Genomic DNA, 15871 nt, shown 5'->3' on the forward strand with positions numbered 1-15871 from the left:
GGGTTTACAGTGCTCCTTACCGGGGTTTTAATTGCATTCATTAGCAGCTTTTAGGGCTGTCCTGATGTGATGGATACATCTCACCAGTCTTGCTAGGGTCATCGTGTTAGAGGTAGAAAACCACATGGCTGACGCATCACTGCAGGATTTTATTCCGTTGATGGTACAGATCGGGCGCTGTAGTAGCCGACGTTCGTGTGTAAGATTGGGGTAACAGCATAGAAGATGCAGCCACGGTTCCCTCGTGTAGAGGCACAGTCTGCAGTTTATGGCTTCCTTCGGGCCCATGCAGGGTTAAAATCCACAATTCCTAGAGTGGGTAATCTTCTAAAAAGAATTTGACTTTGGGCCAATGGAGTGAGAGCCTCACTTAAGTAGGGCTGAGCTTTGCCTGCCGTATAAGAGTTATTCAGCGGCTCTAAGCGGGAACTTGAACGGAGAGATTTGCGGTCCAGATCAAATGAGATTTCACGCACTTCTTTTCCAAGCATTCAGGGGGATATCCGGCCTCGGTATGCTCTCTTCCACGACCTTCAGTGTTTTGATCGCTTTTTCTAGGCTAATGTGCCAGGTCGTGCATGGCTCTTCAAAAATGGATCTCAGTTGGTGTTTTAGTGAGTTAGCTGGGCCCCTTAATATCCTTAGATAGAGCTTTATGATCTCCCCCTGGCATGTCAGGTCTGACCTTGTCACACCTAGCTCCAGCCTTAGCCTTGCTTTCCTTGCTGACCTCGGAATATGAAGCACTGTTTTGTATGCTTTGGCTTTGACTGAGTTAAGGAAGGCTTGCTGTAACCCGTGGAAGGCCAGGTGACCATAACTTATTGCTGGTAGAATTTTAGTATTGGGCCGGCAGTCGGACTGATCAGGTGGTGTCTTAATTGCTTTAGTAGGTGTGTGACCTTGTTAGCCTTGGTACTCAGATGTTTCAGTTGGGCATTCGCCTTAGGCCGTTCTGTCTGCCAAACCCCTAGGTAATTGTATGATGCCACCGTGTTAATTTCAGATTACCTATTTGCCATTGTGCTTTCTTTTTCAGATGGTAAATCCCATAGATAACGACCTTAATCTTTCCTTGATTTAATGTCAAGTTGTTGATATTATTGATGCGATTTAGTGCATTGATAGGTCTTTGCAGATCATCGGCGTATTGTAGCATCGGCAGTCCTAGTCCAAGTCTTGGTGCTACTAGACAGGCTCCTTTTAGGGCTTCCCCCTGATCTGCTGTGTATAAATTAAGTAGGATTGGGGCCAACACGCATTCTTGCTTCAGCCCATGGTTATTTTAGGGGACACTCTGCAGGCGCTAGTTTTAACCCGTACCCAGGTTTCTTCATATAGCGATCTAATTGCCTTCAGTAGGTTTGGTGTAATGCCCCGGTTTTCTAACTTCCACCATAATTTTTACGAACAACTTTGTCGAAGGCTGTGCTATATTCCATGAAGCAGAAGAAAAGTGGAGGGTGGTTCTTCAGGGTTGCCTGGGCTGATAGGTGCGCTAGTGCCAGAACATTACCCTTGGCCGATGATTGTGACCTAAAGCCAGTCTGGTAGAAAGGTATAATACTGTCTCTTCCACCCATGTCTCCAAGTCCTTTAATAGTAGACGAGCGTAAGCCTTCGCTTCAAGGTCAAGTAGGGCGATGAGCCTATAATTTGATTGTTTTGAACGTTCTCCTTTTTTGAAAATAGGGACCAAATGGAGTCCTGCCAAGAGTCAGGGGTTAGGGCTGTTGAGAATGTGTGGTTGTAAAGTGGAGTTAGCATTGCTGCCCAAAAGTCGGGGGCCTTTTTGAAGACCGGTGCTGGAATCCCATTGGGCCCAGGGGCCTCATCGTTCTTCATGTTCTTAAAGGTCTTGATGACCATTTGGGGGTTTATCTGGGCTGGTAGTGTACAGTGTGCTTCGGCCGGAGATATGTTGCCCATAGGCAGGTTACCTGGGCTAGCGATCGTATCTCCAGGCTTTGTACTAGATTGCCACACTTGGCCTGCCCCACAGCTGTCCCCTTCTGTGCTGTCTTTGTATGGGGGGGGGGGGGAATTGCGTATAGCTGCTTGACATTGATCAGCCAGTCTTTTTCTTCTACTCCATTTTCTCTTGAGAGTCCTCTGCTGCTCATCTGGTTTATATGTCTCCACAGTTGTGCTGAGTTATTCTGTTTAAGCAGGGAGAAGACTTTGAACCATTCCCTTTCCACGGCGGCATTTTTGTGTTCCCATAGTTTATTCCTTCGAGCTGCCCTCAACAATGAAACCGACATTCCCTCCGATAGTCCGCCCCCTCTATTCTTTTTTGCGATGGCCTTACGCAGGAGCCGTTTGCGATCTTGTATGTCTTTGTTTGACCCAGTAGTACCACATATTGGTTGCCCTTTGGGCCTAAGTGGTTGTGGCTGGAAGTTCCCAAGCTTTCCTTGTAGGTCCTCCACAATGTTCTCCCAGTCCTTTATGGGTGAGAGCGACGAGGACAGACTGCCTTCCTGTTTCTGATCCTGCCACGTTTGGAGCGTGTTGCCTATCTTGTCTGACCATTTGATCCTCCTCAAGACACTATGTTTTTCGTCCCCTCTTGACACGCCAATGGTTTGGTGGCAGATGGCTGACAGAACATTCAGCTGGAAGACCACTCTTAATGGCCTGTGGTCACTTTCCGTCCTGTCTTCAATTTCAAAGTCATCCAATCTGGCCGCAATCGCTTTGCTGCCATGATGTAATCAATTCTTGAGATGTCCTTGAAGGTAGGGAGAGGAATCCAGTAGTCCTAGTGGGCTTTTCTCAGTGCGTGAGTTAAGATCAGTTTATGATTGTTAAGAAAGATGAAAAAGGGTGCTACCCTGCCTGATCCCTGGGGAGGGGGTTTGGTCATATCAATATCCATCGGGTTAAAATCCCATGATAGGATAACCTGGTGTGATTTATATTTGATTAAGGTCATCTAGTTTCCCTGACAATTCCTCCAACTGCTCTTTCATGGTGATCTGCGCCGGATTGATGTAACAGTTTATTATTTGAAGGAGCATTGGGTGTGAATTGAGGTTCAGGCCTTTGATGTGTTGAGCTTGCAATCCGGGTGAGTTTAAGATGATGTTTGTAACTTCGAGGGTGCTTTCGTGCTTTATAAAAACTGACAGACCGCCAACCGGTCGGCCAAATCGGTTATTTTTTGTGCCTGGGATAAAGTGTTTGTGAAACCCTGCCAGTAAAGTACTGGTCAAAGCCCAGGTCTCTTGGAGACAAAGTATATCACCAGTTTCCAGGAACTGCTTCAAGTTTTCATTTTCACTGGTTTTACTGATCCCTGCTATATTCCAGGAAATTAGAGTTAATTGCTGCTTGTGGAATGTTCCTCGCCTGGCCCCTCTCCTACCGGGCTGGGCTTCACTGCCGTTAGGAATACTGATGCCATCCACTTGAGATTCTGGGTGGGTCTGGAGCACAGGGGCCTGCACTAATGTCCCAATGATTATTTTGGCTTGAGACCCTGATGCTCATTGGGTCTCTGGGGCCCATCCGAGTTCCACCCATGGTAACCAAACTCTTTGTCCCATGCAGGATCGACCAAGGGGCCTTTCCCCTATTATCCAGTACCAAAACATGTGGGTATTTTAGGTGCGGCAGCATCTGGACATCGATGTCCCACTCGGTTGAGTTGAGTAGAGTAGTTCACAATTGCTTGTTGTATTTTTATATGCTTCAGGCCCACCACTGTGAGTCAATGTGTGTGTCCCCTTTCTTGCTGAAGAATTTCACCCATCCTAAGTCACCCGTTTGTATCTGTTCTAGGGTGGCCAGATGTTTAAGGAGGCGGAGGATGTTGCTCCTGTTCAAGATGTTGTGCTGTCCCGTGCTAAAGTACCTCAGGTGAGCATTAACTCTTGGACTACAATTGGTGAGCCCGGAGTTGGGCCGTTTTGCCCCTTTGTGGGGCGGGCTCTGCAGGGATTGATCCTATGCTTTGGCTACCTTGTTTGGTTGTAGAGTATCCTACTTGGGACCGTTTATTGTGGGCTTGGGTGCCCCAAGCATCCGACTGGTGTCCAGATTTTAGCTGAAATGGGTCAAGATCCATCGGTTGCAGCGCTGTTGTAGCCGTCGCTAACTTGGGGCTTGCTTCAAGAGGTGCCAAACTTATTCCAGCTGTTGGATTGTTGCCTATAGGCTGGTCTGGTCTTGTTGATGGCTTTTGGTCCTTCGCAGTTACGGTGCTCGGTGATATTGTTTGTATTTGCTGGTTATCCAGAGGCTGAGCAACCAGGGAGACCTTTTTTCCCCCAGTTTTTAGCAATATTAATTGGGTATGGCTGTGTTGTGATGTGTCCCCTTGCAGGGGTGGGTGGTCGCTCTTCAGCAGTTGCAGTTGTCTCCCTCTTGACTTTTGTTTTTCTGTTGTTTCTTCAGCTTCTTTTTTGCTCACCTTGAAAGAGTAGGTTCTTGTGCGGCTATTGTGCTGAGGGAATGTTCCTGCAAGTCTAGGGCCGGGGCATCACTCCCCCAGCTGCTCCCAGGGTTTATGCATGGTGGGCCTTGAGCTGTTTTTGAGCTACTGGCAGAGTTCTCAGTTGTGTATGACGCTCTTTTGCCCTGTTTGGCTGGTGTCTTTGGTTCCGGTTCCGGTCAGGGCCCTACTGGCTGTCTTGCCTCCTGGAGATTGCAGTCAGACGACGCCCTGTCAACTGTGTTGTTTGTGCTCTTTTGACTATCTCTACTATGTCTGCTAGGACCTTGGGGAGAGAGGCCCATTTCCCCAAGAGTATTGAGCAGCAACAGGAGCTGCCCCCCATGTTGGAGACCAGGTACTTGGTGAACTTGTTGTCTAGTTCCTCCAACCTGGAGTTTATGTTGACTAGGCAGGCTGCAATGGCTTGTAGGAGGTGTATTTGAACTTCCATTTTGGATGATTGCCACAAAAGAACTTTATTGGTGGTGCAATTTATCTCGGTCGGGGTAGTTTTCTCCAAATCCGCATCTGCACTATCATTGCAGAGTTTGTGGTCTCCTTTTAAATTGGTGCCCCATGAGGGTGTTGATGGCAGCAGTAGATTTGGAGTTAATTCTAAAGTTCTTTCAATCTTTTGGCCAAGATTATGGAGGAATGAAGCTGTACAGTCCCCTCCCACAGTGAAATCAAGAACCTTGGTAGATGGGAAATATAATTATTTTCAATTTCCATGCTCCGGATGTCTGGGCTGTGGCCTTTAAGGTGGTAAATTTGCGACATCTTTATTCAAAATTAGTCATGGGTCTTGGTGATTGTGGCGTCTCGCCCCGTGTATAAAAGTTGAAGAGGGATATGCCACTTGGATAGACCATTAATCTGCGTTGGATCAGGTTGCCCATGGACTGCGCCTGCGCCTGCCATTTCCATCTGGTTTCTGGACTCCTCACAAGGGGTTAGGCCCTCCATATAAATGAGGGAGAGCCCTTTGGGGCTGTTGTCTTGGGCCAGGCTCGGGCGTAAGATAATATGCCCTGGGTGGTCCCATGATCGATGTTGGTGGTATCTTTTTTCCAGAAAATTTAATCAAACCCCTTTGTGCAGCGTTTTGCGATGTTTTCTTTGGGCTGTCTGTGAGTGATTTGCTCCTTGTAATCTTTGTGATCCCTTTGTTAGAGGAGTTACTTTTGAGGGTTTCCTCCAGAGTCGTGTGCAATCCTCCTTTTCTTTTGGGACCCACTAGCTAGATGAAACACTGAAGGTGCTCCTCCTGCTGCCCAGTTGTCCAATTGTTCGAGTAGTTCACTTACAGCTCTTACCACTCTGTGCTGCTGCAAATGCTGAGGGGGCGAGTTCTCCTTTAGTTGACACTGGGGTATTACGAGAGTGTTGCAAGAGTGGAGTCTTTAGGAGTGCCTTGATGTGACTGTGGTTATACTCAATGTCCCAAGTGCACCACTGTCCTCTCCCAAGCGGGGGGCGGGAAGACAGGGAGCATGTGGAGCACCGGAGCTGATGGTGGGAGGCAGGGTGGGCAAGCGAGGCTCACTGGGTGGATCACAGCTGCACCTGACTCCATGAAGGCCCCAAGGGGCACACACTCACCGCTGCCTAAATGGCGGCCGTGCTCACCTGTGCCTTGCCAAGCTCTCCCGCTGGTGTAATTAAGCTTTGGGCAGCACCATTTTCAGTGCTCCGATGCGGGGATTCTGCTGTGCTCAGCTGCTCTCCACTGCTCAATTACCCTTGGTTGGGCCGATGCTGTTTCGGGCCTCCTTTCTGTGAGAGGGGGTCAGCCGGGGCGCAAAGCCAAGTTGCTGGGCCAGAGCAGGGGCAGAGGACCGATTTACAGTTTGGCAAAAGTTCGTCAGTTGGCGGCCTCCTCCCAGCTGCGAGTCCTCAGTCGGTATGCGTGTGGTCAACATGAGACTACCCCGATGTCCCCGATGTCTAGGGGGTCTCCTTGGGGTCTTCAAGGTGCCCCGAGGTACCGCAAGTACTGTCAAGTTCTGGCACAATGGCCACTTTGCTGCTCGCTTGCTCGCTGCTTGGCTGCTCAGATCCGAGCCGCTCCAGCTTATCAGGGGGGGCAGCTAAAGCGGCACTATGGTGGAAAGTATTCGGATGCTTTCAATCTCGCCCCTGCTCTTCTCTGCTCCTCGCCTCACTGGCCTTGGCTCGGCGGCGTGGCTTGCAGGTTCGGCAAAACGGAAAACAAGGACTGACTTCAACCAGTAATCTTCCATTCCGATGTGTAAAGTGGCAGTCAGACTGTGAGTTTTTCCTGTGAGGAAGGAGCCTATCCAGTTGAGGGCTGGTCCTTGAGTGCCGAGTCTTCTGATTAGTGTATAGTTAAAGACCGTCTCAAAGGCTATGAAGTGGTCAAGCAGGATGAGGGTGGCTCTCTCTCCTCAGTCCAGGATTGTTCATATTTCGCCTGTGGCCATGATGAGTGCAGGTTCAGTGCTATGGTTACTTCTGAATCCTGATTGGATGTGGTCCAGAAGGATGGTGTAGTTCGAGGTAGCTGATGAGTTGTTTGTTGATGTCCTTCTCCATCACTTTGGCTGGGTAAGAGAGCAGAGACATGGGAAGGAAGCTGCGCAACTGGTTTGGGTCTGTCGATGATTTTTTGAGGAGGGCGTGGACTTCTGCATGTTTCCTGTCTTCCGAGAAAGTGGCGGATCTGATGGAGGTGTGGATGATGTTGGTGAGAGGGTGCTGATCAGTGTTCCACCCATGTTATAGATGTGGTGGGGGCATAGATCAGAAGAGGCCCAATAGTGTATCATCCTCATGATCATGTCTGTGTCTTTTCTGGTGTTTTCTATTCGGTCAAGTGCCGGTCTTGGTTGTGATGGGCAGGTTGGTGATGAGGTCTCTGGGGTCTGGTTAGTGTTGAATATTGAATACTGAATGGTTTTATATAGCGTGCGAATGCCCAAGGGGATCTTGGTACTGGACTTAGACACTGAGGCAGGATCTTATATAAGAGGATATCATCGGGGGGAGAGAAAACAGCCAATATATGTCCTAAAACTAAACAGGTTTGCTTGACCTCTAGGATGAGCCGGAAGATTGTTTCAAAGTTGGCATGCAATGTAGACAAAACATCTGCAACCCCAAGTAGTTTTTAAAAAATTTAGGAACATTAATATTTCTGGAAGTGATTGAGCTCAGGGTTCCCCTGGGAGAGCACCAGGAGAAGCTCCTCTTCATATGGTCTGGACCTCTGCCATGCAAAGCATTGTGCCAGGCAGAGAGCCTTGAAGGCTATTTGATTATTGACAGGGAGCCAGTGAAGCTCCGCCAGAACCCTTGAAAATGACTCAAACAGGGGGACCCTCCTAAGACGTTGAGCTGCAGCATTCTACAGAGTGTGAAGTTTCTTTAATGCCTGTTGATGAATGGCAAAATATAAGGCATTACAGTGGTCCAACCTGGCCGAGACCAGCGCTGTAACCACTGACTTCTGTAACTCATAAGGTAAAAAGGGTAACTCTTTTCTTAAGGTGCATAGTAGGAACAAAACATGATGAAGTAAGTCTATTTATTTGGGTGTTAAACGAAAGATTAGAATAAAAAATCATCCTCAAATTCCTAACAGAGGATATCGGGGTAGGAGGGGAGCCCAGAGTCTGAGGCTACCACGAATGGTCCCTAAAGGTGGTGTCCCTGCCAAAGAGAAGCACTTCGGTTTTATCAGAATTGACATTGAGTTTGTTTTTATACATCCACTCAACCACTGCGCCCATACAGCTGTTAAAGCGGTGCGCAGTGTCAGTTACTTTGCAGAGTGGCTCATGGTGTCAAAGGCTGCCAATAGATTCAACAGTATCATCGTAGCCTTACCTCTATTATACAGGATGCTCCTCAGCTCCTGCATTGCCACTACCAGAGCTGCCTCAGTGCTATGACATGGCCTAAAACCAAATTGTGCAGCATCCAACTCTTCATTTGCCTCTAAAAATTCAGAAAATGCAGTGTTTGTGTGCTTTTCAAGTATGTTTACAGAAAAAGGGAGGTGAGATGTCGGTCAATGGTTTTTCACCTCAGTGTTCCAAGTTAATGTCGATGTTTGCTATTTTGCTGTGGAAGGAGTATGATAAGTTGTTTCAGAGTTCGTGTGAGGGGGATATGCTGTTGGCTATGACCTTGAGGGAGGTAATTTCTTTAAGAATCAAGTAGATTCCGTGCAGCTGTTTTAGCTTTTCTCAATTCCTTCAGCTAGTACTCTGTTTTTGGTGTTTCTTAGAAGATGTTGGCAGCGTATGAGTGCAAATTGAATGTGGTTCTGGCGTTGGTATTGAGGCTGGTTCTCTATTTCCTTTCTAGCTGTCTGCAGTGATATTTCGATCCTCAGAGATTGTCTGTGTACCAGCTGGTTTGTTTGTTAGCTCTTTTTTGTCTGCTGGCCTTGATGGGTGTGAGGAAGTCTGTGCAGTTCTTGATCCATTTGTTGAAGTTGCTGATGTTCTCAGTGAGGTTGTTGGTGATGTTCGGTTGGTCCATTTTGAAGGCTTTGAGCCACTCGCCTGCTTCTTAGATTTTTCCCCAGCTGGGATTTAATAGGCTGATGCTGGTGGATGCATTGACTTGTGATGTTGAGATTTGTAAGTAGAGGATGGAGTGGTCTGTCCATGTGAGTTGTGAGGTGGAGTTGAACATAATCTGATCACTGTTGATGAAATTTGTATCCAGTGTGTGTCCTGCAATGTGCTTTGGGCCAGTGATGAACTGGGTGAGTCCGATGTTGTCCAGGCTTTTGAGAAGGGCTGTGGAGCACCGGTCCATTCGGTCCTCTAGATGTAAATTGAGATAGCAGAGTAGTACAAAGTCCCTTGAGTTGATGAGGAAGGGGGCGACGAAGCCCATGCTGTGGCTGCTGAAGTTGGTTTGCGGTCTCTGTGGTCGGTAGGCAAGGGTTTCCTTTATGAAAAAGGTGCAGCTGATCTGCATTTTGAAGTGCATGTGTTCCATGAACGGGGTGTTCTTCTCCAAGGATGCAGAGCATTTGATGGTACCTTTGTGGAAGTTGGCAATTCTTCCTCCTGGCTTTGGAAGGTGGGCCTGCTGTTGCGGCAATACCGGTGCCCACATGGGTTTGAGCCATTTTTCAGTGAGGAAAAGGAGGTCTAGTGAATTTTTGCTGAGGAGGTCCCAGATCTCAGTAGCGTGATTGCTGAGAGATCCAGTGTTGAGAAGCATGCATGCCAGTGACTGTTGGGTTGCATGTTTGGCGTGTTTAGTGGTGTTAAGAGGAGGGGTTGCTGGTGCTTTGAGTGGTGTGTGTGGGCGTGCTGCTACAGACAAACCCACACTGGGTACAGGCGAAAGGTCCTGCCATGGTGCAGCATGGTAGCAGCGGGGGGAGAGGCTTCCCAGGTCGAGCGATCAAAGGCACACTGTGGAGTACAACTGGGGGCTGATAGGACTAGTAGCTGTGTGGTGGTAGGTGGGGCTACCTCAGCATGGAAAGAAGAGATGGGAAGGAGAATACAGCAGGAGCACAGGCAGGGAGCAGGGAGGCAAGAAGGAGCACAGGAGGGAGGGGAGAGCATCGAGGAGTGCAACAGAGGAGGCAGAACGCTCAAAAGGAAGAGAATAAAATACACACAAGCACAAAAAGCCTGAAAGAGCAGGTAATAGCAGTAAATAGTGCAGAAAAGCATAAAAGAGCAAGGAATAGCATAAAGAAGTAATAGAGCAAATTAGCACAATGAAGAAGAAAACAGCAAAGAATAGCACAAAAGAGCACAAAAGCAAGCAATACTAAGTTGACAGTTGACAGGGGAGAAAACAGAGAGTATAACAGAGAGAAAACAGGAGTGAAAACAGAGAGTCGAGGGAGCTGAAGGATTAAGGTGGGAGCCTCGAGACAATGGAGCTGGTTCCAAAAGGGGCTTGACTGGTCAGATGACCGTTTCCAGGTAAGTGTGGGGTTTCTCGTGACAAACATTTCATCAAATGTCTATGTTGTCTTTTTAATTTCATATCTTCCAAACATTGTAAATTTGGTCTTTCTTCCTATTCGGTCTTGATGCTATCCATTGTGTTAACTATAAGATTAGCTGTGTAGTACCAAGGAGAATTCCTTCCAACACCTTATTTATGAGGATATCTTCTTAAGAAGTACCCGTTTTCAACTGTAAAATGTTTAAGTAATAGTATTTTTGCTCATCAACTTCCTTCCTGTGTATCTAATATGAATGCTGCTCAAAGTAAATACCTCTAAAAATCCAAAATGTAAAGTTCTTCTCATTCCAAAGATTTACATTTATCGCACGGTTATACATAATCAAGTTATTTGCCTTATACATATACCAAAAACAGACAGCCCTATCCTGATTGTATTCCTGAGGTGAAAATAAAATGTTACTTTTTAAGACTGCAACTACTATACATTCCGATTTCATAGGTTGAAGTAGCCTGGCATAAATTGGGTAAACTCCGGGAACTTGGCTTCTATGTAAAAAAGTAGTTAATCACAATTTGTCTTTGCCTTGAGTTGCTCCACTAAAGGTAGAAATCTTCTGGTCATTTTTTGAGAAACAAGGTGCAGATCTAAATGAGAAGTCATGATGCTTTGATGGAACATGTAATAACTTCTTTGCGTGTATCGCAGCATTTTTTAGATCTGCGTATATTTGCCTACAGCTGTTAACAAATTACCATGAGTTTATATGACCAAGCTGAATTCTAGCATTTATTAGGTATAGTCTGTTTTGGAGGTTATATTGATTTTAACAATTTGCATATTTGATCATCACTGTAATGGAAACCTAATTCTTTAAGGCAATTTGAATTAGTTTTCATTGATTGAATTTAAGTCATTTTTTGTAATGAATGAGTTAAGTTATTGTGAATGCTTTTTAATCTATACAATAAATACATTAACTATCTGGCTAAGCTATTGTACCAAATCTACGGGAGACAAGATATGGCTATATGTCTTCTAGCTGCCACAACTGTACTTACATGCGCACCTTAAGTAGAGCTCCACTAAAACAATTTAAGACTTGCCTTATCTCTTGAGGCTCTGCTGATTACTGAACAGGCCTACTGTAATATCATATAATTAAAGAATATATATTGTACACAAATATGACCAAATAATTTACAGATTAAAATTCACATGTTGGTTAAAATAGATGCCCAGAATTATTATTTGATTCAAGTAGAAGAAAGGAAATGATCAAAGCTATATATATATATATATATATATATATATATATATATATATATATATATATATATATATATATATATATATATATATATATATATAAAAATTCTTTAGAATACTTTTGAAATGAACACTCACCGACTCTTACACCTGGCTGTGGACACGGGTATGTGAGAACCCTTAACAGACCATCTGGTTTGTAGGAATAATGTTCAACGAGCTTAATGAGAGAAAAGAACAGCCAGATAAAAAGTATTATTCCACTGTAAAACATTAAATAACTATTGGGTATAAAGCATACTCTGCATTTGCCAGTCTCAATACATACATTTCGTGAAGGACACTTATGTGCTTATAAACGTTTTCTTCTTTTCTTCAAGGTTTTTTTTTTTATAATATATGGACTAAAGTAACTTTAATTGAATATTATGAAAATATTGATAGTCAATGCAGACTTCTGTCAATAAATAAGGGCACAACGCCAGAGAAACTCTTTTTGAGATCACAGAACTCTGAAGAGACATAAATATTCCTTTCTTGTAATGGCGTGGATGTTCTTATGTAAACCGACTCCTGCCTCAAATGCCTCTAAATTACATATTGTAATGTTTCTCCTTTTTCCATATCTGCCACGTGGCCTTAAACCAAGCCCCAAGATTGTTGCAAGAGGGGATCCTGCCTTTTCCATGAGTTCCCATGCTGAGGTTTTTCATTTTTTGGCTCTGGTAGTTCGTTGATGGTTCCTCCTGAGCCGATTTACAACTTCTAAATAAAAGTTGGCATTATACAACACTCTCCCCCGCCGCACCGCAAAAAAAGAAAAAATGCAAAGTTACTTTTTGGCAAGTTAGGCCATGCTCATAATTTTCAGTTCAAGATAGTAACTGTATCGCTCCCCCCAAATAAAGGCAAACACGGGTTTTTCGTAAATGAATCCCTTCCTGTTATAAAACAAGGTGGGTAGTCAATGAATGGCACCTTTCTCCTTACGGCTCACCACTATGTGCTGGTACTTCAGGCTCTTTATTCTGATGCAGGAATGTAGACCATTTTCCATGAGAGGCCCAGACACGCATGACTTGCCCTATGTAGCGACAAAATGCCAACTGTGCATGGAGGGAGGAGTCACAGCCGCTGAATCTACTAAGAGCCGCTATACCGCCTCTGTACTCAGGAAAAATGATGATTCTTTTTTTGTCATTGAGTTTGGGCTAGCACACTGAGATTTCATACAGATGGCGACAGAAATCTTCTCTAACAGTTTCTTTGGGACTATGGCTTTCTATTCCGTGAACGATGAAAAGTAAAGGAAGGAGTACTTGAATTAATCTTAGACATGGCCAGGCCGCATTCCAGCTCATCTTTGTTTCACCCACTATACCACCCTAGACAGACATCCGGCATATCCAATTAGTCTTGGCCCCTCTGCAATAGAAAGAGTCAAACATTAACTGCCAGACCAGGCCCCCTCCAGATGGGAACACGCGCAACCCCAGAGCAGTTTAGGCCATGTCAGTGAAGTGAAGCTTGAGTCTTGTGGCACAGTGATCATGGGACCCTCATCTGGTGAGACCCGCTGCACTCAGGACAGCTTCTACAACAAACATAAAAGTAATGGAAGAAAGACTTCAATTAATCTCAACCACTGGAAATGGCTTGGAACTGCATTTCAGTCAATCATGTCCACCCAATATGCCACTCCAGATAGAAACCAGCCCTACTTAAATCAGTTTTGGAACTGCTCTAATAGAAATATATGAACCTGAAGTGTCCCCTCCAGTCGTGAACACAAGAAAACCCAGGCTTACTTAGGCTTTGACGGTGCTGTATAACTGGTGACACGGTGCGGAGCAAAATGATGAATTGGAATGTGACCTAAGTAATTACCAATGGCTGAGAATAATTCAAGCATGCCATTTATCACATTTTTTTTTCTTCATGAAGGGTGGGGTATTGTGGCATTGACAATCTTGCAATAAATTATTACAAGCAACTAGCAACAACATATACTTATTTCAGGTATGTTCAGATATGAGACAATGTCTGTAATAAGAAAGTAAACTCTCACAGATATTCCAGCCACGTAGCTTGTATGATAGGGCTATACTGGCTGTTGTGCTTGTGAGAGCCTATAGTACTGAGCTGAAAATATAACACTTTATAAAGCTGTCAGCTGAAGGAGAAGATAACAGTTAGAACCTTCCAAATATTGGAGGTGTAGGAATATGTGTTCCGACCCACATAACCCCCTGGAGTTTTGTTTTTTGAATGTCTGATTTTTGAACTTCTGCCATGAAGGTGTCTCACTACCTGTGACTCACACACTGCAAGCTATCTTAAAATTGTTTAGGAGTGCTAGCGACCAGTGTCTGACTTTTAAACCAAAGTCTGCTGCTGCACAGTAAGGGTAAGAGGCTGTGATCTGGCTGCACATGACCATGTGTATGCACCCGAGTGCACACGTATGTGGGATGAGTGAGTCTAATCCAAACACATCTCGACTAACCAGGAGAAAGGTGATAGAAACCGCCAAGCACAAGTTCCTAGATTAAAGAATGTGTTGAGCATGATAACGAATTAGCTGGAAACGTCCTAAAGTGTTCCAGAGGCACAAAAAAAGAAGATCTGGCTGAAAATACAGGAATGTATAAATACTGTTGGGGTCCCTAAACGTAGCAGTGATGAAATTCACAAGACCTTCGCTTCACAAGACCTTCGCTCCTGATTAAAAGAAAAGTTAGGCAGATGACAGACTGAGGTAGTACAATATTTCATCTTCACCAGAATCAGCAGCAACACCCAGGTAGGAATTATTAGAGACAACCCTCCGATCTTACTCGGTGTTGGGATCGAGCAACACACACATTTCAGCACCAGCAGGCCAAAAACCTAACTGCACATATGCAAGTTACTCTTTGAAGTGCTATTATGAATCTATAAAGCATGTCAGTTTTTTTCAATAAAAAAGTTGAAAACGTGCTTATGTAATTTTAACTACAGGAACGCATTTAATGCCACTATTGAAAAGCATTACAATTGTAGGGCAATAACGTTAAACTTAAATGTAACTTGTTTGTGAAAGTTAGACTTTCATATATCAGAAAGGGGTTATAACAATCATATCACTAATAATTAACTGTTGAATTCAGCACAACTTTAGAATGTGTATTTTAACTTTTAATGTCAGTTGAGAAAAACATGAAGCATTGCCTTTTCCTGCAAACATACAAATACCCCATATTGAGGAAGCAGAAGGAGTTCAAGAGTAGGATCAGGAAATGCATACAGAAAAACCAACTATCGCTATGGTGTCTTTGGTGTATACAGAAGTGAGCAGCTACTTTTGTAAAGAAATATGAATCTTCCACTGATGAATCCATACTTAGGGCCTAATTATGTGTTTGGTGGTCCGAACAACCTTCAAACCCACAGTGGCGGTGCCGCAACCGCCTCACTGGTGGTCTGACTGCCTTATTATGAGTTTGGTGGCAGGACCGCTGCTACCACTAGGCGGTCCTGCGTCTGAAGCCAGAAAATGCCAACAATGCAGCTGCTGCACCGCCATGAAAAGGGTGGTGGTGAGGAAACTAAGGGGGGCCTACAGTGCACCTGGTACCCCGGTACATGGGGTTGCATGCAGGGGGCACATGGGTTTCTTCCCTGTCTTTCTGCACCACCATTTCCTGCAGGCATGGCCTTTCTAAGGCTCTCCTATGAGCCTTTGGAAGGCAGCACCGTGGGCCAGCAGCCGCAGGACCGCCTGCCCGGATTACAACCTGTAATTGGCACACCTAGGTTTGTCTCTGTGAAGAAGGGACTTTGCGATCTTCTTTGGCTCACTGTGAAACAACGTGCACAATTCAAGGCCTTCTGCACAGTTTTTAAGGCCCTAAAGGGCATTGGTCCTGCTTATTTGAGACAACACATACAATGGTACATTCCTGGAAGAGCGTTAAGCTCCTCGGACGCAAAAACAAGTGATCGTTCCTTGTGTCAAAAAAGCCAGTTGGGGTGGCGGAAATGTTCTCCATTGTGCCACAAAGGCTTGGAACAGCTTACCCTTTAGCCTCAGAAATTCTACTGAGCTTCTCTCCTTCAAGAAGGGTCTGAAGACCTGGCTCGTCTCCTAAACGGTCTTATCATTTCTATAACCATGTAGGCAGTGCTCAGCGCCAGGACACCCTAGGGTAACAGTGCGCTCTAGAAGCTTTATTTACATAACAAAACATATTGTTAAATTACATTAT

The 15871-nt window shown here is 45.1% G+C and overlaps 1 protein-coding gene across 4 annotated transcripts in view; it reads right to left on the reverse strand.

Moving 5' to 3' along the window:
- Nucleotides 1-15871, reverse strand: part of SYK (spleen associated tyrosine kinase) — a 275583-nt gene that overhangs the window by 102313 nt on the left and 157399 nt on the right. For all 4 annotated transcript variants that reach the window (XM_078675628.1, XM_078675625.1, XM_078675626.1 and 1 more), the window contains exon 6: nt 11763-11844. In XM_078675628.1, coding sequence (XP_078531754.1) covers nt 11763-11844 — 82 coding nt within the window. The remainder of the gene's footprint in view (nt 1-11762; nt 11845-15871) is intronic.

This window comes from Lissotriton helveticus, chromosome 2_1 (assembly GCF_964261635.1).
Source record: "Lissotriton helveticus chromosome 2_1, aLisHel1.1, whole genome shotgun sequence".
NCBI classification, from domain to species: Eukaryota; Metazoa; Chordata; class Amphibia; order Caudata; family Salamandridae; genus Lissotriton; species Lissotriton helveticus.